This window comes from Mirounga angustirostris, unplaced genomic scaffold (assembly GCF_029215605.1).
Source record: "Mirounga angustirostris isolate CCGP_5_RB_7025 unplaced genomic scaffold, mMirAng1.0.hap1 SCAF_4, whole genome shotgun sequence".
Classification (NCBI taxonomy): Eukaryota; Metazoa; Chordata; class Mammalia; order Carnivora; family Phocidae; genus Mirounga; species Mirounga angustirostris.
This window is the reverse complement of record NW_026991712.1, coordinates 147,258,558-147,279,753: the sequence shown is the minus strand read 5'-3', so window position 1 is coordinate 147,279,753 and position 21,196 is coordinate 147,258,558. Positions and strand designations below refer to the sequence as shown.

At 37.0% G+C, this 21,196-nt stretch overlaps 1 protein-coding gene and 1 pseudogene across 10 annotated transcripts in view; one reads left to right on the top strand and one right to left on the bottom strand.

Annotated features, from left to right (window-relative positions):
• Nucleotides 1–21,173, bottom strand: part of IFT25 (intraflagellar transport 25) — a 46,980-nt gene extending 25,807 nt beyond the window's left edge. For 6 of the 10 annotated variants that reach the window (XR_010410938.1, XM_064589113.1, XM_064589115.1 and 3 more), the window contains exons 1-3: nt 20,569–20,648; nt 18,882–19,006; nt 12,607–12,719 (exon numbers count right to left, since the gene is read on the bottom strand). Coding sequence is in view for 9 of the 10 variants with exons in the window: in XM_064589113.1 (XP_064445183.1) it covers nt 12,607–12,704 (98 nt within the window). In the remaining variant the exon portion in view is untranslated. Of the gene's footprint in view, nt 1–12,606; nt 12,720–18,881; nt 19,007–20,568; nt 20,659–21,038 lie in introns of those variants that run through there. The other 4 variants (XM_064589110.1, XM_064589111.1, XM_064589112.1 and 1 more) reach the window with 4 other exon arrangements.
• Nucleotides 3,924–5,296, top strand: LOC123859584 (small ribosomal subunit protein eS1-like; annotated as a pseudogene).
• Nucleotides 21,174–21,196: the final 23 nt, after the last annotated feature.

Below are 21,196 nucleotides of genomic sequence, written 5' to 3'. Positions count from 1 at the left end.
TACAGTGAAATTTATTTTAAGTATACAATTCAATGAGTTTTGACAAATGTATATACTTATGTAACCATTATGCTAGGGCAACCAATACCCCCAATTAGGATATGTAACATTTCTATTGCTCCAGAAACTTTCCTTCTCTTTCCTTCCAGACAATTCTTACCTCCCCTAGGCAACTATTGCTCTGATTTTTGTGACCATAGACTATGCCACAATTTGGTTATTCTTTCTTTTGGTTATTTTGTTGGATATTTGGATTGCTTCCAGCTTTTTAGTATTATGAATAGGTTGTTATAAACATTCTTATACAAGTGTTTTTGGGACATATTTTCATTTCTCTTGGGCAATTATTAGGAGTAGAATTGCTGGGTCATAGGGCAGAGGTATGTATAATTTTACAAGAAGTTGCCAGATTTCCAAAGTGATTGCACTATTTTACATTCCTACCAACAATGTAAGAGAGTTCTAGTTGCTCCATACCCTTTTCAACACTTGCCTTTGTCAGCCCTTTTAATTTTAGCTATTCTAGTGCATATAAAATCGTGTCCGACAATGATTTTAATTTGCATTTCCCTGATAACAAATGATGCTAGCACTTTTCTCATATATATACATATAGAGAGACCAGAAGCTTTACTGACAACACAATTTATACATATTTTATATATGTATTACATACTGTATTCTTACAATAAAGTAAGCTAAAGAAAATGTTAAGAAAATCTGAAGGAAGAGAAAATATATTTACACCTCTGTACATATATTTATTGAAAAAAATCCCATGCAGTTCAAACCCATGTTGTTCAAGGGTCAACTGTACTTTACTATGTATTTTTGTAGGAGTCCTTTGTGAGATATATGTATTGTGAATATTTTCTCCCAGGCTGTAGTTTGTCTTTCCATTTTCTTACTTGTGTCTTTCAATGAGTAGAAGTTTTATTTTTGGTGAAATCCAGTTTTATTACTTGTTTCTTTTATGTTTAGTGATTTTTGTGTCGAAGAAATCTTTGCCTACCTCACTGTTACAAAGGTACTTTCTGATGTTTTCTTCTTAAAGCTTAGTAATTTTAGCTCTGAGTGGAGATCTATGATCCATCCTGAATTAACTTTTTTGGGCTTGGTATGAGGTAGGGGTGGAGGTTCATTTTTATCAGTATGTTTATTCAGGCATTCCAGCACCATTAATTAAAAGACTTTCCTTTTCTAATTGAACTGCCTTGGTGTCTTTGCCTAAAATTAATGGCCTATATATAGGTAGATCTGTCCCCTTCATTTTATTCCATTGATCTGTTTCTATATCCTTAGACTTCTGTTGAAAATTAATTGACCTTGTATATGTGGATCTATTTCTGAGCTTTCTATTCTGTTCCATTGGTATATATATATCTATCTTTACAAAAATACCACACTATTTTGATTACTATAAGTTATCTTTAAGTCTTGAAATCAGATAACGTTTAAGTGCTCAAACTTTCTTCTTTTTCAAATTACTTTGAGCAGACTAGGACTTTGCATTTCCATATACATTTCAGAATCAACTTATGTTTTCTGTAAAAGTCAACTGAGGGACACCTGGGTGGCTCAGTCAATTCATTGTCTGCCTTGGACTCAGGTCATGATCCCGGGGTCCTGGGATTGAGTCCCACATCGGGCTCCTTGCTCAGCGGGAAGCCTGCTTCTCCTTGTTCCTGCTGCTTCCCTGCTTGTGTTCACACTCTTGCTCTCTCTCTCTGACAAATAAATAAATAATAAAATCTAAAAAAAAAGTCAATTGATATTTTGATCAACACTGTACTGAATCAACAGGTTATTTTGGGGAGAAATTGCCACCTTAACAATATTGAGTTTTCCAATCATGAATGTATTGTATCTTTTCATCAACTTAGTTATTTTTCTCAGCAACATTTTGTGTTTTTCACTGTAAAGGTCTTGCATATCTTGTTAAATTTATTCTTAACTCTTTTATGTTTTGACTGCTATTGGAAATGGAATTTTTTTAAACTTCAATTTCCAACTGTTTCCTGCTATTATATAGTAATACAACTGATTTTTGCATATTGGCCTTTCTAAATTTACTTATTAGCTCTAGTAGGCTTTTTAAAAAGTAGATTCCTTGTTAATGTAGATTCCTATGAAACATTAATACAATCTGTGAACAAAGACAATTTTACTCTCTTTTTTAAAAAAATTTATTTATTTGACAGAGAGAGAGAGAGAGAGCGCACACAAGCAGGGGGCATGGCAGGCAGAGGGAGAAGCAGGCTCCCCACTGAGCAGGGAGCCTGATGTGGGGCTTGATCCCAGGACCCTGGGATCATGACCTGAGTCGAAGGCAGCATAACCTACTGAGCCACCCAGGCACCCCAGTTTTACTATTTCTAATCCTTATGTCTTTTTTTGGCCTTATTGCATGGGCTAAAACCTCCAAAACAAGGCTGAATAGGAACAGTGAGATCAAACATTCTTGCTCCCTTTCCAATCTCAGAGGGGAAAGCATTTATTATTTCACCACCAAGATGAACATGTTTAGTAGATGCCTTTCTCAGATTGAGGAAGTTCCTTCTCTTCTTTGTTTGCTAAGAATTGTTATCATGAATGAATGCTGAATTTTGTCAAATGCTTTTTCTTCATCTATTGGGATGATCATATGATTTTTCTCCCTTGTTCTGGCAATGTGGTGAATTACACTCAACCTTGTATTCCTGTGATAATGTGGTAAATATGCCAACCTTGCATTCCCAGGATTAATTCCATTTGCTGGATTCAATTTATAAGGATTTTTGTGTCTATGTTCATAAAGGATATTGGTCTTTAATTTTCCTTTCTTGTTTCCATGCTTTTTTTCTTTCCTTTCCTTCCTTTTCCTTTCCTTGTAATGTCTTTGTCAGATTTTGGTATCAGGGCCATGTTGTTCTCATAAAAAACAATTTGAGAAGTGTTTCCTGCTCTGTTTTTGAAAGATTTATGTTTTCCTCTGAATATTTGATAGAATTTAATTTATACAAGAGATACAAGACTATTCAAATTTTCTATTTCATCTTTTGTCATTTTTATAGGTTGAGTTTTTTTAAGGAAATCAGTCCACTTAAATTGTCAAATTTATTAGCCTAAATTTGTACTTTTTAATTAAAAATATTTAAAAACTGAGGTATAATTGACATATAACATATTAGTTCCAGGTATAAAACATAATTATTTGATATCCTAAATTTGTCCTTGATAGTGACTTATTAATCTTTTAGAAACTGTAGTGATGTTGCTTTTCATTGCTGGTACTGGTGATTTATATTTTCTCTATTCTTTGTGAATTTTTCTAGAGGTTTATAACTTTTATTTTTATTTTTTTTTAAAGATTTTATCTATTTATTTGAGAGAGAGAGAATGAGAGAGAGAGAGCATGAGAGGGGGGAGGGTCAGAGGGAGAAGCAGACCCCTGCTGAGCAGGGAGCCTGATGCGGGACTCGATCCTGGGACTCCAGAATCATGACCTGAGCCGAAGGCAGTCGCTTAACCAACTGAGCCACCCAGGCGCCCGGTTTATAACTTTTAATAATCCTTTCAGATAATCAATTTTGGCTTTGTTAATTTTTTCTAATTGTCTATTTTCTATTTTATTGATTTCTGCTCTTACCTTTGTAATTTATTTTCTTCTACTTTCTTTGGGTATAATTTGCTCTTCTTTATCTAGCTTCATACTGTGGAAATTTAATTACTGGTTTTTAAAAATTCTTTTCAAGATAAAATATTTATGCTATAATAAATTTCCCTGTAAGCATCACTTTAGCTGCATCCACAAACGTGGATATATTGTGTTCTCATTATCATTTGGTTAGAAATATTTTCTAATATACCTTGTGATTTCTTCTTTGACCGATGGGTTATTCAGAAGTGCCATGTTTAGCCCTTTGGGCTCCCTTAGCAGCACCATGGCAGTCGGCAAGAAAAAGCGCTTTATGAAAGGTGGCAATAAGGGAGCCAAGAAGAAAGTGGTTGATACATTTTCTAAGAAAGACTGGTATGATGTGAAAGCACCATCTATGTTCAATATAAGACATATTGGAAAAACATTAGTCACAAGAACTCAAGGAACCAAAATCGCATCTGATGGCCTCAAGGTCATGATTTTGAAGTGAGCCTTGCTGACCTGCAGAATGATGAAGTTGCATTTAGCAAATTCAAGCTAATTACTGAGGATGTTCAGGGCAAAAAGCCTAATTTCCATGGCATGGATCTTACCCACGACAAAATGTGTTCCATGGTCAAAAAAATGGCAGACCATGATTAAAGCTCATGCTGATGTCAAGACTACTGATGGTTATTTGCTTCATCTGTTTTGTGTTGGGTTTTTTTTAAAGATTTTATTTATTTGACAGAGAAAGACAAAGCAAGAGAGGGAACACAAGCGGGGGAGTGGGAGAGGGAGAAGCAGGCCTCCTGCGGAGCAGAGAGCCCGATGCGGGACTCCATCCCAAGATCCTGGGATCATGACCTGAGCTGAAGACAGATGCTTAACAACTGAGCCACCCAGATGCCCCTGTTTTGTGCTGGTATTGCGTTAAAAAACGCAATAATCAGATTTGGAAGACCTCTTATGCTCAGCACCAACAGGTCCGTCAAACTTGGAAAAAGATGATGGAAATCATGACCCAAGAGGTGCAGACAAATGACTTGGAAGAAGTGGTCAATAAATTGATTTCAGACAGCACTGGAAAAGATATAGAAAAAGCTTGTCAGTCTATTATCCATTCCATGATGTCTTCGTTAGAAAAGTAAAAATGCTGAAGAAGCCCAAGTTTGAATTGGGAAAGCTCTTGGAGCTTCATGGTGAAGGTAGTAATTTGGAAAAGCTACTGGGGATGAGACCAGTGCTAAAGTTGAACAAGCTGATGGATATGAACCACCAGTCCAAGAATCTGTTTAAAATTCAGACATTTAATGGTGACAAATAAAAAATCTTACTTGTGATGTTTAATTTCTGATGATTCTTTTTAAATAATGTAGGCTTGGTGAATCAGATATTCTGAACTGATGGTGATGTGAACTTTTCTGAACTGTTATATGGATTTTATCCATTGCTCTGTTACTAAATAGCTGCAAAAGGGTAGTGATCCATTTTAAGCTGTAGTGATCTAGAAGTATTACAGAGGATTAATAAAAGGAAATCTTAAAAAAAAAAAAAGAAGTGCCATGTTTAATTTCTAAGTTTCAGGGACGTTTTTCCAGATATCTTTTAAAAATTTACTCGTAATTTAATTACATAGTGGTCAGAGAATAAATTCTTTTTTCTCCAGCTTTAATTTAAATTAAATTAAATTTAATTTAATCAACATACATTTTGTAAGTCTAAGGTATACAACATGATGATTTGTTTACATGAAATCATGACCATAATAAAGTTAGTTTACACATCCATCATCTCACATGTACCAATTTTTTGAATACATATTCCCTAAGGTATTAATCTTTTGAAATTTATTGACTTCATGGTCCAGTACATTTCAGTGAATGTTTAATGTATACTTCTTCCAAGTGCCATTGTTGATCATAGTGTTGTATAAATGTCAATTCAGTCAAGGTGACTGACACTGTTGTGCAGATCATCCTATCTTTACAATGTCTTTACTACCTTTATCTTTAGATTCTTTGTCTGGCTACTTTATCATTACTGAAAGAAAGGTGTTAAAATCTCCACCTATGATTGTGGATTTGTTTATTTCTCTCTTTCATCTGTCAGTTTTTGCTTTATATATTTTGGAGATTATCTCTTCCTGATGAAAGAATGCTCAAACATTATAAAATGTCCCCTTTATCTCTGGTAATTCTCCTTATCTTACATTCTACTTTGTCTGATAGGAATATAGCCACAGCCACTTTATGTTTAGTGTTTATAGGATACATCTTTTTCACCCTTTTATTTTCAACCTATTTGTGATTTTATATTTAAAGTACATCTCTTGCAGAGAGCATATACCTGTGTGTTGTATTTTTACCCAGTCTGACAATTTCTGTCAATTTCTATTATTTAATTGAAGTGTTTAGCCCCTTGGCATTTAATATAATTATGGATATGGCTGGGTTTAAGTCTACCATCTTGCTATTCATTTTCTATTTGTCCCTCCTATCTATTTTTTTCTTGTTCTATTTCTCCTATTCTATCTACTTTTGACTGAATAAAAAAAGCTAAAATTCCATTTAATTTTCTTTGTGTGTGTGTGTGTGTGTGGTTATTCTCAAGGTCATAACCTCGTGATAGTCAATTTACATTTAACTCCATTTTTGTGCCATTATTTTCATATATTTTACATTTACATATATAACATTTATTACATATATACATAATAAATCCCACAGTACAATGTGTTTTTCCCCATTAGGTGGTCAGTTGAATTTTTAAAAAATTAAAAGAAAAAGAATAGTTTTTTTACATTTATCATTTCCAATGCACTTAATTTCTTGCTGTAGTTTTAAATCTCCATCTAGTATTATTAACACTTCAACATGCAGAACTTCCTTTAACATTTCCTGTGATACAGGTCTACTTGTGGTGAATAAAATGTCTCTATTTCACCCTCATTTATGAAGAATATATTAGCTAAATACAGAATTCTGAGTTGACAGGGTTTTTTTGTTGTTTCTTTTTCAGCATTTATGTTACTATTCCATTGTCACCTGTATTCCACTGTTTGTGATGCAAAGTCAGCTGTCACTGGTACTACTGTTCCCCTGTAGTTAATGTATTTTTTTCTGCAGCTGTTTAAATTTTTTTTCTTTATTTTTCAGCAGATTACAGTATAGTCTCTTTGTATGTACCTTGCTTGGGGTTTCCTGAGTTTCCTGGATTTATAATTTGGCATTTTTTAATAAGATTGGAGAACATTCAGCCAAAAAGTAGAAATAACCTGAATATCCACCAGCTAATGAATGGATAAATAAAATGTGCTATATCCATGAAATGGAATATTATTTGTCAATAAAAAGGAATGAAGCACGGAGATGTGTTATAACATGGATGAACCCTGAAAACATGTAAATGAAAGAAGGTAGTCACAAAAGATCATATATATGATTCCATTTATATGAAATCTCTGAACAGGCAAATCTATAGAGATATAAAGTAGATTAGTGAGCACCTAGGGTTGGTGGCGATAGGGGAAATATAAGGTGACTGCAATGGGTTGCAAGGTTTTTTGGGGGGTAATGAAATGCCCTAAGATTGATTGTGGAGATGACTGCATAACTCTGAATATGCGGGAAGCCAATAAATTGTACATTTTAAATGGGTAAATTGCACACTATGTGAATTATCTGTCAATAAAGCTGTTACCAAAAACAAAACAAAACAATATAGGTCCAACTCACAATTTTGGATTTTTTATACTATGCTTACTATTTCACAATTTATTTTTTATTTATATTTATATGGTTTTAAGTTTTATTTATTTAAATGACTTTTAATTGCCCTCTGTTTCTCAGGTGATTTTAATGAACATGACCAATGTAACAACATCAAATAGTATATAGAGATGTACTGGTTTTAAAAATGACATAAGGGCAGGGGCGGCTTGGGTGGCTCAGTTAAGCATCTGACTCTTGATCTGGGCTCAGGTGATGATCTCAGGGTGGTGAGATAAAGCCCCATGTCGGGCTCTGAGCTCAGCATGGAGTCTGCTTGAGATTTTCTCTCTCCCTCTGCCTCTGCTCCTCCCCCGGGTCACACACTCTTTCTCTCTCAAAATAAATAAATAAAATATTTTAAAAAGTGACATATATGAGTATACAGTCAATCTATGACAAAAAAAGGCAAGAATATGCAATGGGAAAAAGAGAGTCTCTTCAACAATGGTGTTGGGAAAACTGGTCAGCTAAATGCAAAAGAATGAAACTGGACCACTTGATTACACCATACCCAAAAATAAACTCAAAATGGGTTAAAGACCTGAATGTGAGAAACCATAAAATTCCTAGAAGAAAACATAGGCAGTAATGTCTTAACATCCGTCGTAGACACATTTTCTAGATATATCCCCTCCGGCAAGGGAAACAAAAGCAAAATTAAACTATTGGGACTACACCAAAATAAAATAAAAAGCTTTTACACAGTGAAGGAAACCATCAACAAAATAAAAAGACAACCTACCGAGTGGGAGAAGATATCTGCAAATGATATATCCAATAAGAGGTTAATATCCAAAATATAGAAAGAACTTATACAACTCAACAGCAAAAACCCCCAAATAATCCAATTAAAAATGGGTAGAAGACGAGCAGACATTTCAGATGGCCTAACAGACACATGAAAAGATGCTCAACATCAGTAATCATCAGGAAAATGCAAATCAAAACCACAATGAGATATCACCTCACACCTGTCAGGATGGCTAAAATCAACAACACAAGAAACAAGAAGTGTTGGCAAGGATGTGGAGAAAAAGGAACACTCATACACTGTTGGTGGGAATGCAAACTGGTGCAGCTACTGTGGAAAACAGTATGGAAGTTGCTCAAAAGACTAAAAATAGAATCACCATATGATCCAGTAACTCCATCACTGGGTATTTACCCAAAGAAAATGAAAACACAAATTTGAAAAGATACATGCACCCCCATGTTTATTGCAGCATTATTTACAATAGCCAAAATATGGAAGCAACCGAAGTGTCCATCCATAGATGAATGGATAAAGAAGATGTGGTATACATACAGTGGAATAATACTCAGCCATAAAAAAGAACGAAATCTTGTCATTTGCAACACATGGATGGAGCGAAATAAGTCAGTCAGAGAAAGACAAATACCACATGATTTCACTCATATGTGGAATTTAAGAAACTAAACAAATATGGGGAAAAAAAAACAGACTCATATATAGAGAACAAACTGGTAGTTGCCAGAGGGGAGGTGGGTGGGGAGATGGATGAAATAGGTGAAGGGGATTAAGAGTATACTTGTGATGAGCACTGAGTAATGTACAGAAGTGCTGAATAATTATATTTTACACCTGAAACTAATATAACACTGTATGTTAATTATACTGGAGTTTAAAAAATAAATAAATAAATATTTAAACGACATACAACTGAATTCTCATAGTTAGGTATAACGAAGTCATAAAAATGGTAGTTTTCGGGACATCTGCGTGGCTCAGTCATTAAGCGTCTGCCTTCGGCTCAGGTCATGATCCCAGGGTCCTGGGATCGAGCCCTGCATCAGGCTCCCTCCTCGGCAGGAAGCCTGCTTCTCCCTTTCCCACTCCCCCTGCTTATGTTCCCTCTCTTGCTGTGTCTCTCTCTGTCAAATAAATAAATAAAATATTTAAAAATAAAAAAATTTTAAATATGATAGTTTTCTTTTAAAGATTTATTTATTTATTTTAGAGAGAGACCACTCATGTTAGAGTGTGGGGGTGGGGGAAGGGGCAAAGGGAGAGGGAAAGTTTCAAGCAGACTCTGCACTGAGTGTGGAACCCGGTGCGGGGCTTGATTCCGTGACCCTGAGATCACAACCTGAGCCAAAATCAAGCATCTGATGCTTAACCCACTGCACCACCCAGGCATCCTACTAGTTTCCTTTTAAATAAGGCTTTACAGTTAACAACTGTTTAACATCTATTATCTCATGTGACTTTTTTCACAACTCTGAGGTAGTCAGGGAAGGTGGTGTTATCCCCATTTTTCAGATCAGAAAAGTGAGGCCCAAAGAGTAACACATATGCTTTTAGTCCAACGTAATATATATAGATCACTTAACCAGGAGTTTTAACTGTAAATCTAGTATTCTACATTATGCTGAAAGGACTAATTCTCTCTCTTCTACTTTTTCTCTTAACTCATTTTTTATTCTAGTGTAGAACTTCCTTTCTCCTTTTTCATTGATATATTAAATACCTGAGGGCAAAAGTAAAGTCAAAGGCAAGTAGAAATATAATCACTTTCTTTAACTCTTATTTCTGAGGAAATTGAGAGTTGGGAGACCTATCTAATGGGGGTAATCTTATGGCACTGTTTTCTCCAAATAATTCTTTTTTTTTTTTTTAAAGATTTTATTTATTTATTCATGAGAGACAGAGAGAGAGAGGCAGAGGGAGAAGCAGGCTCCCAAGGAGCAGAGAGCCCGATGCGGGACTCGATCCCAAGACCCTGGGATCATGACCTGAGCCGAAGGCAGACGCTTAACCATCTGCGCCACCCAGGCGCCCTCTCCAAATAATTCTATGGTTACTTCCATTTAGACAAACCAACTTAGGAGCAGAGATTAATTTTTAATACCTACTATATAAAGTCTAATTGTACTTGTTGGAAATATATATACATTAAAAGTTTCTGATGTGTTCTGTTATCAGGTCAGTAACTGCCTTTATTCTATATAGTTTTCTGTATTAAGGGTTTTGTCCAATCTAAATGTTATGTCCTTAATCATTCATTAATATGGACTGATCTTTGGAAAGATCTCTATTTCTTTTTTTAAAAATTTTTTAAAAGATTTTATTTATTTATTTGGGAGAGAGACAGAGAGACCGAGAGAGACAAATAAATAAAATTTATTTATTTGGGGGAGACAGACAGTGGGGGGAGGGACAGAAGGACAAGCAAACTGCCTGCTGAGCCTGGAGCCCAACGCGGGGCTCGATTCCAGGACCCTGAGATCATGACCTGAGCCGGAAGTCAGATACTTAACCGACTGAGCCACCCAGGTGCCCCAGAAAGATCTCTATTTCTGAAAACAACTTAAGGTAAATCTCATTATACCTGTGTATCATCACAGCAGTTCCCACATTAATTTCTCTACTCTGAGACAGAGTGGGATAAATAGCTATTACCTGAATTTCAGGAAGTAACAAACTAAGAAGGATTAAGAGGCACAGGCGAAAAAACGGATGTTTAGTTTTGGATTCAAACCTAAAGTTCGGGGGCGCCTGGGTGGCTCAGTTGTTGGGCATCTGCCTTTGGCTCAGGTCATGATCCCAGGGTCCTGGGATTGAGCCCCGCATTGGGCTCCCTGCTCAGCAGAAGGCCTGCTTCTCCCTCTCTCACTCCCCCTGCTTGTGTTCCCTCTCTTGCTGTGTCTCTCTCTGTCAAATAAATAAATAAAATCTTTAAGACAAACAAACAAACAAACAAAAACCCTAAAGTTTGAGTTATCATAGTATAATACAAAGAACCCCAAACTGGGAGTTAGAAGACATGAGGTTAATTTTGATTCCACCACTTGGTTATCTGTGTAATTTTGAACAAGTCATCTTTACCTCCAATAATACTTTTCCTCATCTTTAAAATAAGGTTGAAAATACATTTTAAAAATATTTTGCCTCTTATTTCCCAAGCTTATGGTGAGGGTCAAATGACATAACATCTATGAAACGATAAAGCCCTATGCAAATATAAAATAATACATGCATATATACATATATATATGTATGTTAGTGTGTGTGTGTGTATACTCAGCTACTTTCCAGTATTAATTGAATTTGACTGATATTTGATGATCTAATTCAACAAGCTACTCAATAATTATTTTAAGACATTCTGGAGTCAAAGATGAGTAAGTCATAGTCTCTAACTTCTAGGAATTCATAGTTAAGAGAGGACACAAATATTAAATAAATAATTATACAATACAATAAAGGGATAAAAAGGTAATAGATGCATATACTAAATTCTTTTGGAGTCTGACGAAAAGGTAAACTAATCCTACATGAGGCCAAAGGGACAGAGGTCAGAGAAGAGATAACTATTAGGCTTAAAGGAAGAGGTTAGTTGCTAGAATTTTATCCAGATACATGGAATTTACAATAGAACACAAAAATACCACAAGATCTGTGTTATAACTGGCTCTGCCTTCAGTAGTTAAAACTAGTACTTGACCTCTTTAGACCTCTCTTACCATAACTCTAAAATGAAAGGTTTAGATAAGATAAATTCCTAAGTCCTTCCAGCTCTAAAATTATATGATTCTATGAATCAAACTTTGGTCATTGTACAGATACCAAGAAAGAGACCAAGAGAGTAATAAAATAGTCACAACTATCAAAAAAGGAGTTTTTCCCTTAACTATTTTTTCTTGGAATTTAAAAGTCCGAGAATGATATTTATCTCTACCTTGAATAAGCTCTAACACAGTAAAGAGAGGAAACTGGAATGAAATCAAGAAACTGAGAACCAAACAATGCAGGTAGATAGCAGGAAGTCAAGCCTTCAGTTCAGCAAATGTTGCTTAGACCACTAAGGAAATAGGCAATAATGAGAAGTTATAATGTTTTCTTCCTATCTACTAAAAAAACTTGGAATAAAATCACAACCAGATATTACAATGTACTCTTCCCTAAAATGAGACAGTTGTTTAAAGTTTTGCCTTGTTAAACCACTTCTTAAAAAACTATTTGTATAAAAGGTCAGTTTAAAAATTATAAAGAAAAGGATCAAAAACCTAAATATGCACAACTGAATTTGTTTCAGGAATGGTACCAAAGGTGGATATTGTCAAGTAATATACTTCACCAAACATTTATTAAACTATGTTTAAAAGTTCTAGTTGTAAAGCATAGTCCCAGTACTCAAGGGGTTCACTGACCTAATATCAAGACTTTAAGGAAGAAAAAATAGTAACTCTTACCCATCAATAATATTTTCAGGTGGGTGTTTTTCATCACTTGATGTAGCTAAAATCACTTCAGTCCCCTCAGAGCTCAAACACAGGTCAGTTTTTCTCATCTTAAAGTGTTTAACCTGCAAATAAAACAATAATAACAAAAACAAATTCTTGGTTCTCTGGACTTTATCCGAGAAAAGGGAGAGAGAAAGTCTGTTGCCTAGCACACAGCTTAACAACCAAGCTATTCAACAAGTGGGAGGGACCCTAACATGTTTATTTATGTAAGTAAACTTCTAACCTTCCCCAGGAATAATCTGTAAGATAATGATTATTTCCACTATTCTACTCCACAAAACAAGACACTAACTACTCTAACTGACATCATTTTTCTGATTCTAAAATTAAAAGTCCTCAATAATGATAGAGAAACAGTTAACAGGCTAAGGTAACATGAATTAATGGGTAAATTAAAAAAAATGATTTATATCATTATATTTCTGAAATTAAAAAAAAATCTGGAGCATAAAAACAGATGTTTTCGTGACTGGTTTTATTTTTTCTTTTTAAAAGTAGGCTCCATGCCCAGCACAGAGCCCAACTCAGGGCTTGAACCCATGACTGTGAAATCAAGAGTCAGATGCTCAATTGAGCCACCCAGGTGCCCCATGTGACTGTTTATCCATACATTTATCAACTGAAGTAGCAAATAATATTATTCACATGCTAAAAAATATCTTACCATCATTATTTTTTGGAGCAGAATGTAAAATAAGAGAGAAGACAAACTTTGCTTATTTTTAAATTCTATACCAGTCACTTGGGTCATGGATTTAAAGACATTTCTATTGTATGGTAATATTTTAAGTTTAATAAAAATATCCTGAAAAGATAAGGACCTTGGTGGATTAGACAGAGAAGGTGAGAGAAGATTCTATCAGATCTCACCCATTCTCCTCCTTGATCTGGTGGTGACAGGGCACAAACCAATATATAAATGCAAAGTGACTATAAAAGCTGTATCTATAAAGAATTAAAAGACAAAGAGTGTTTGAAAAAAGGAGGAAGGCTTCCAATACCCTTCATACCCTGGCCTCCAGCTAACTTTTTAAAAAAATGAAACTATTCCCTGGCCTCCGGCTGACTTTTTAAAAAAATGAAACTATTTCAAATAAATAATAGACAAAGCACAGAGTATCACATATATTAAACAACTATGTACCCACTGCCTAGATTTAATAAATGTTAACATTTTTTGCCCATTTCCTTCCTTGTCCAGAGATAATAGCTATTCTGAAGTTGATGAGTATCTCTCCTTACTATATTTTATACTTTTATCATATACATATCCATAAACGATATGTACTGTCCTTTTAAAACTTAGATGATTTCTCAGTATATATATCCTTATACTACCTGCTTTTTTCATTCAATATTATGTTTTCAAGTTTTTATCATGTTGATACATGTAAACCTACTTTATTCACTTTAACTGCTGTCAGGTATTTCTCCATTTCTCTAATGAATAATATTTAGGTGTTTCTAATTTTTTGCTATTATAAACAAAGTTGAAATGTATACCTTTGTATGTATCCTTAGCATTTGTGGGAGAAAGTCTTTATGATAAGAGTATCTTTCTTTACAGAAGTAAAATTGCAGAAACTTAAAATCAGCACATCTTGAAGTCAGTAATTGATCAATTTGATCTTGAAATTTTAACAATTTACACTACCATCTGCAGTGTTTGAGAGTTTCTGCTTCCTCATATTCTCACCAACTTGGTATTAGATATTTTGGCTTTAGCCCATCTCATTGGTGTGAAATGGTATCTCAACAGGTTATACTTTGTATTTCCATGATTATTAGTGAGGTTGAATACTGTTTCATATGATTATGAGCCATTGAGGCCTCTTTTTCTGTTATTTGCTTTTCCTCATCCTTTGCTCTTTTTGCTATTGGGGTGCTTTTTAAAATTTTTTTGTCCTTTTCTTTTTGATTTGTAGGGATTTTTAAAATAAAACATTCTGGATACAAATCCTTTGTTATATGTGTTGCAAATATCTTCTACTACTCTATAGCTTGATTTTTCTTTTTGACTTTGTTTTCTTGTGCATTTACCCCCCCCATGCACTTTTTTTTTATTACTGAACTATAACATAAAGAAGAGAACACAAATCAGAATTATATAGAGCGATAAATCTTCACAAAGTTAACACACCCAGGTAATCACCACCCATGGTAAAGAAATAGAATATTACCAGCACTTGAGAAGCCCTCTGCATGCCCCCTTCCAATCACTTCCCTCCCTCCTCCCCAACATAAGCATGGTCCTTATTTCTAATAGATGAATTTTGCCTGAAATTTATATACATAGAATCATATAGCTTGTACTCATTTGTATCTGGTTTCTATCACTCATTATGTTTTTGAGACTTAGCCATATTGCTGTGTCACAGAGTTAAAGTGCAACTAAGTAAAGTGAAGTAAAATTACAACCCAGCCCCAACCCATCTCAACCCCTAATAAGATGAAAGAAACCATCCCCTAAGTGGAGCTTCACAGGAAACTGGGTGTATGAACTGGAAAGCAAAGAAAGATTTCTTTTATCTTGGGTACTTAGATCCTAAACCCCTGATGGAGGGAATTGCTCTCACTCCCAAGTATCTGAAATCAGAGGTAAACTGAAACTATTTAAATAAAACTACAAGTCAGTCCAATCCCTAGGTGGACTGAAGTGATCTGCCCCTTATCCTGGCTGTGGGGCAAAGAAAATAGTGAGTTCTCTCTGGGATAAGTCATTATCTACTTCAGTGTCTATTATTCTTTTAAACACAATATCCAATGTACAAAATCACTTCATTAGATCTATAGATGATCCAAGTATTGGAATTAGCAAAGATAGCTACTATGAATCTGTTAGATAATTTAGTGAAAAGATGGACAAAATGGGTGAATAGAAAGGGAATTTTAGCAGAGAAATTTAAACTCTAAAAAAGAACAAAATGGAAATTCCAGAACTGAAAAGTATAGTATCTCAAATAAAGAATTCATTAGATGGGCTTAGCATCAGACTGGACTCAACATAAGAATGGGTCAGTAAACTTAAACATAGGTCAACAGAAATGATCCAAAATGAAACATAGAGAAAAAATGAAAGTAGCAGAACAGAGCATCAGATACCTGTGAAACACTATCAAACTATTCAGAAATATATGTAATACATGTAATACATAAGGAAAAGAGAAAAAGAGTAGCTTAGAAGAAAAATCTGAACAGATACAGCTGAAAATTTTCCAAAGTCTATGAAAGACATAAACCCAAGATCCAAGAAGCTCTTGAACCCTAAATTGGATAAACACTACAAAGAAAACCCCACTTAGACACATCTTAGTCAATCACTGAAAATTAAAAGATAAAAAATTAAAAGTAGTCAAAGCAAAAAACACATTATGCTTAGGAGAACAGGAATAAAAATTGTCTTCTCATCAGAAACAATGGAAGCGAAAAGACAGTGGAATGACATCTTTAAAGTGCTAACAGACAAAATACAGAATTCTACATCCAGCAAAAATATCCTTTGCAAGTAAAAGCAAAATATAGGCATTTTCAGGCAAACAAAAGCTGAAAGTATTTGTTATCAATAAACACACTCTACAAAAAATTGGAAATTTTTCAGCTATACGGGGTAGGTGGAGCAGAGGGAAAGACAAGCAGCTCCAAGCTGAGTGCAGGGGCCGACGGGGAGGGGGGGTGGGTCTTGATCTCACAACCTTGAGATCATGACCTGAGCAGAAATCAAAAGTTGGACACACAATGGCCTGAGTATCTGGTTTATAATCAAGATTGTACTCCCAACATAAGTAAGGTACAGAGCTTCCCCCTTTTCTAGTTGTTGGAGCAATTTGTAAAAGACAGAGGTTATTTGATCCTGTAAACCCGGTAAAATCTCTGTAGATAGATTTTTTTTTTTTTTACTATTTCAAATTCAACTGTTCTTTTCAGGTTTTCTACACCATTTTGAAATTTACATTTTGTAGAAACATTATATATTTCTTCTTAATCTTTATATTTATTGGCATAAAGTTCATTTTTTTTTAAAGATTTTATTTATTTATTTGAGACAGAGAGAATGAGAGAGACAGAGAGCACATGAGAGGGGGGAGGGTCAGAGGGAGAAGCAGGCTCCCTGCCGAGCAGGGAGCCCGATGCAGGACTCAATCCAGGGACTCCAGGATCATGACCTGAGCCGAAGGCAGTCGCTTAACCAACTGAGCCACCCAGGCGCCCCATAAAGTTCATTTTTTATTGTAATTTTAAAATCTAGCATGATAGTGTTAAAACCCATGGTAAGACTGGTCAAGAAAAAAGGCATGTGTTCTAACATTTTCTATTTGTGCCTCTTCTCTTGGCTTTTTTCTTGCATTTAATACTATTGATACTAGAGAACTAGTGTTAGATGAACACTGTTAGTACGTGGTTTGAAGAAACATGGTCAATTCCTAGAAATACAGATTGATGAACTTGGATGTTCTCAACAAAATTCTAAAATTATTAAACTTCATTAAATATAAAATATATATAAAATGATATATATAAAATATATAAAATGATAGCCCTGAAAACATAAAGATAGTAGTAAAATAGAAAGCAGCAGTAACATTAGTTCACAAAGGTTATGCCAAACCTATACATTTCTTTTTGCTTGTTTGATAGAGTTAGTACCAATTAGAGACATGTTCTGAATACTTCAACAAAACTTGAGAGAAAGCTTCTCAAGATTCCATATGGACTAGATGGAGAAATGTAGGTTGGGGGACAGGCAGTACTTTAGGTAAAATTTTTTAACTCTTTGAATGGCTATGCTCAAAGAATGATGATTAATGGAACAAAATGAACTGTGGAAGACCTCTGTCCTTATGCCATTCAACATTTTTATTAATTAAAGATAGAAAAAGTATTCTTATCAATTTTGCAGATGACACAAAGCTGGGATGTCAGCTAATATGCTAGATGACAGAATTAGCACACAAAAAGATCTGAGCAAGAAAGAAAGATGGGATATGATGAATAATATATTTAATAAGGATAACAATAAAGGCCTAGACTCAGGCTTAAAAAGTCAATCACACAAAGATTGGTCTTGATTGGGGTTGGCGACCTACTGCTTATGAGCTAAATCTAGCCTGTCACCTGTTTTTGTATGGCCCATGAGTTAAGAATGCTTTTTATTTTAAATACTTTTAAAAATTAAAATAATATTTTGTGACACATGAAGATTATATGAAATTATATGAAATACATACTTCAGTATCCATGAATAGTTTTATTGGAACTTGGCCATGGTCATCCATACATACACATATAAATACTATACAAAGTAGTCGACGGCTACTTTTGTGTTATAGTGACACAGTAGCTGTGATAGACTATAAGGTTCATAAAGTCTAAAATATTTATTATCTGGGCCTTTACAGAAAAAGTTTGCTGACCCTTGATCTAGATGTGTAAAACATATAGGTTTGGCTCATTACAAAGTCATACTATAAGGCAAGAGTGTACTGTATTTGACCCCAAAGGTAAAGGAATACAATCTTAGATTATATTAACAGAGTTAAGGAGGAACTACCTCCATCAAAATTTTTAGATACCAGGGCACCTGGGTGGCTCAGTCAGTTAAGCGTCTGCCTTCAGCTCAGGTCATGATCCCAGGGTCCTGGGTTCAAGCCCCACATGGGGCTCCCCGCTCAGTGGGGAGTCTGCTTCTCCCTCTCCCTCTGCCGCTCCCCTGCTTGTGCTCTCTCTAATAAATAAAAAAAATCTTAAAAAAAAATTTTTTTTAGGTACCACCTAAGGACCAGGCACTGTGCTTGCTAATAATGCAAAGGTGACTACAACCTAAGACAAAGATGGTGACTAAGACGTAGTTCTTGCCTTCAAGTTCAGAGTCAAGTAAGATGAACAAGCATGCAACTAATATTATAATGTTACGTGCTAACGGTGTGATCTACATCCAGATACAACATCAGTTCTGGGTAGTATATATTAAGTAGGACATTGTCAGGTTTGATATTGTCAGAGGAAAACAAAAAGTTCACGATGATCTATAAATTATCACATGGAGAAAGTTGAAAGAATTAGCTGAAATATTTCAAAAGAGAGATAAGAGAGAAATGTGATTAATATCACAAGTGTTCAAAACTGGAAAAAGGATTAGAATTTTTCTTTTACAACTCCAAGAGGGAGAACTGGACTCAACAAATACAAATTCTAAGCAGGAAGACATCACAGATAGAACTTACTGGCAAAGTAAAAATTTTAAGTCTTTTCCATTCCTGAAAGTGTCCAAGAAGAGTAGGTGATAATTTATGGAGGAAACTAAAGAAAGGATTCCTGCATTGGTGGTTCTTTTAGGCTGGATCAATTCCTAGGAAACACAGATTGAAGAACAGATAGTGAAGGATTTTAGAAGCCAAGTTAAACACAATAGGTTCTATCCTGTGGTTTTCAACAGTACTGGAGGTGATTTTGCCCCCAAGGGACATTTGACAATTTTGAAAGACAGTTTGGCTGTCACAACTTGGGAGGGAGGGGTGTGATGCTATTGGCATCTAGTGAGCATTTCACCAGGCTTCTAAATATCCCCATGCACAGGACAGTCCCCCACAACAAATCATTATTTAGCCCCAAATGTGAATACAGAGGTGGAAAAACCCTATGGTAATATATTTGGGGGTGCAAATGTGAGGGTTGGAGACTTAGGGAGAGAACTTGCTTTTAATAAGTTATATTTTAGGGAAAAATATCTAGCATTGATGTTTGGTATAAGAATAAGGAAGAGAATATACTCTCTAAATGTTCAGTTCTTTCCTTGCCTCACATTCTTATCATCTAAATTGTCTGAGGGAAGCCATGTACTTTAACACAAAATTCATTTCATACCTCCTATATCCATCAATATCCTTCCTATTTCCTATGTTGGGTGTAATTATTTAAGGGCAGAAGTTGAGTTCTCTTTAAGGTTCCTTGGTTCGGTTAAAGAGAAAGTGACAAACCAGCCCCAAAGAAACCCACAGAGAATGTTGCTTCCAGAACTCCAAGGTGCAGGTTTGCGTTGTAGTCTAACCCCCCCCCCCCCATACCTTACTCTAAATAAATATACACATATTCCCTCAGGGCTTAGATTACTAAAGGCGGTGCGCTCTGGGGTGCCCTGCTCTGCATTCTGCATGGTCTCTGACCCTGAACTTCCCTGTCCCAGGGCCACTGAGCCACCCTTTCATCTCCAGGTCACATCCTTCTGGCCCTTCTCTCTGAAAACCTCGAGGGGTGAAGTCCGCAGTTCACTTTATCCCTGACTTAGTGCTCTCCCCATGACTGATTGGGAACTTTTGTGTAAATTAGAAAATGGCCACCCTCTGACTCCCCAAGGCCAGGGCCTACGGCTTAGTATCTACTAGAAGGGCAAACCAGCTCTGACACCACCTCCTCGCCCCGTCCCAAACCCTTCTCGGTCCAGGGCCATTCATTTCAAGCCCTCCGAGGGTCCTAAGCACTCAGGCTTGTGGACGCCCCACCCCAAATTACATAAAATATATTAAATGAACCAACAGCCTACATTAACTCTAATTCATAATATACGGGTTACGCAGCAGTTGAAAGGTTACAGTTTGGTAAACTAATTAACTTCAATTTGCAACTGTTTTTCCCTTTTGGGAGTGAAAACATTATTTCAGGGTTCAAAAAAGTTCGTGGATCGGCACTGGTGTCTCTAGGGCTGAGGGGAGAGAACGTATCTGCGTCAAGGTCACTCACGAGCCGCCCCTCAGCGCCCTCCCGCCCTAATAATGCAAAGGTGACTACAACCTAGCCTCCTCACAACCCTCTCCATCGGCTCCCCGCTCTGCCGGCCGTGTCCAGCAGGGTCCCACCTCCACCGGCGCGGGCCCAACCCGCCCCGCCGTCCCACCACCCCACCACCCGGCTCGCCTGCGCCTCGCGTTAGCTCCAAGCGCGCGGACTATCCGGGCTCCGGATCTCCCTTCCGCTCCGCCCCGCGCAGCGCGCCCCCGGCCCCTGGCCCCGCCCCCTACCCCCGACCTCCAAGGAGTTCCCGGGGGCGCGCATCCCTCTGCCCGGGTTTTTCGCTCCATCCCACCCGCTGGCCCCGCCCCGCGCATCCCGTCTCGGCCTTCGGCCCAGCCCCCGGGGCGCGCGCCTATCCCGACTCCCGGGTCTTCGCTCCGCCCCGCCATCAGGCCCCGCCCCGCGCAGCCCGGCCCGGCCCCCCAGCTCCGCCCCCGGAGCGCGCGCACCTCTCGACTCCCGGTTCTTTGCCCCACCTCTCCCGCAACCCCGCCCCCGTGCTCTCCTTTAGTTGGCGGGTTGAGCCGCGCAGCCCCACCTTAGGGCCTTTCCCCAAGCAAGTGCCTGAGCCCGCACCGCCTACCCTCCCCCACCTCAGATCAATCCCAGGGGCTTGCAGGACCCAGGGGACCCGCCCCCGCGCGAGCACGCACGCGCAGTCCCCACGTCTCCCGGATCCGAGCCCTCAGCCCTCAGGTCTTCTGCTTAGGGCCCGGCCCCGCCTCCGGCCCGGCCCCGCCCCTCATGCCGG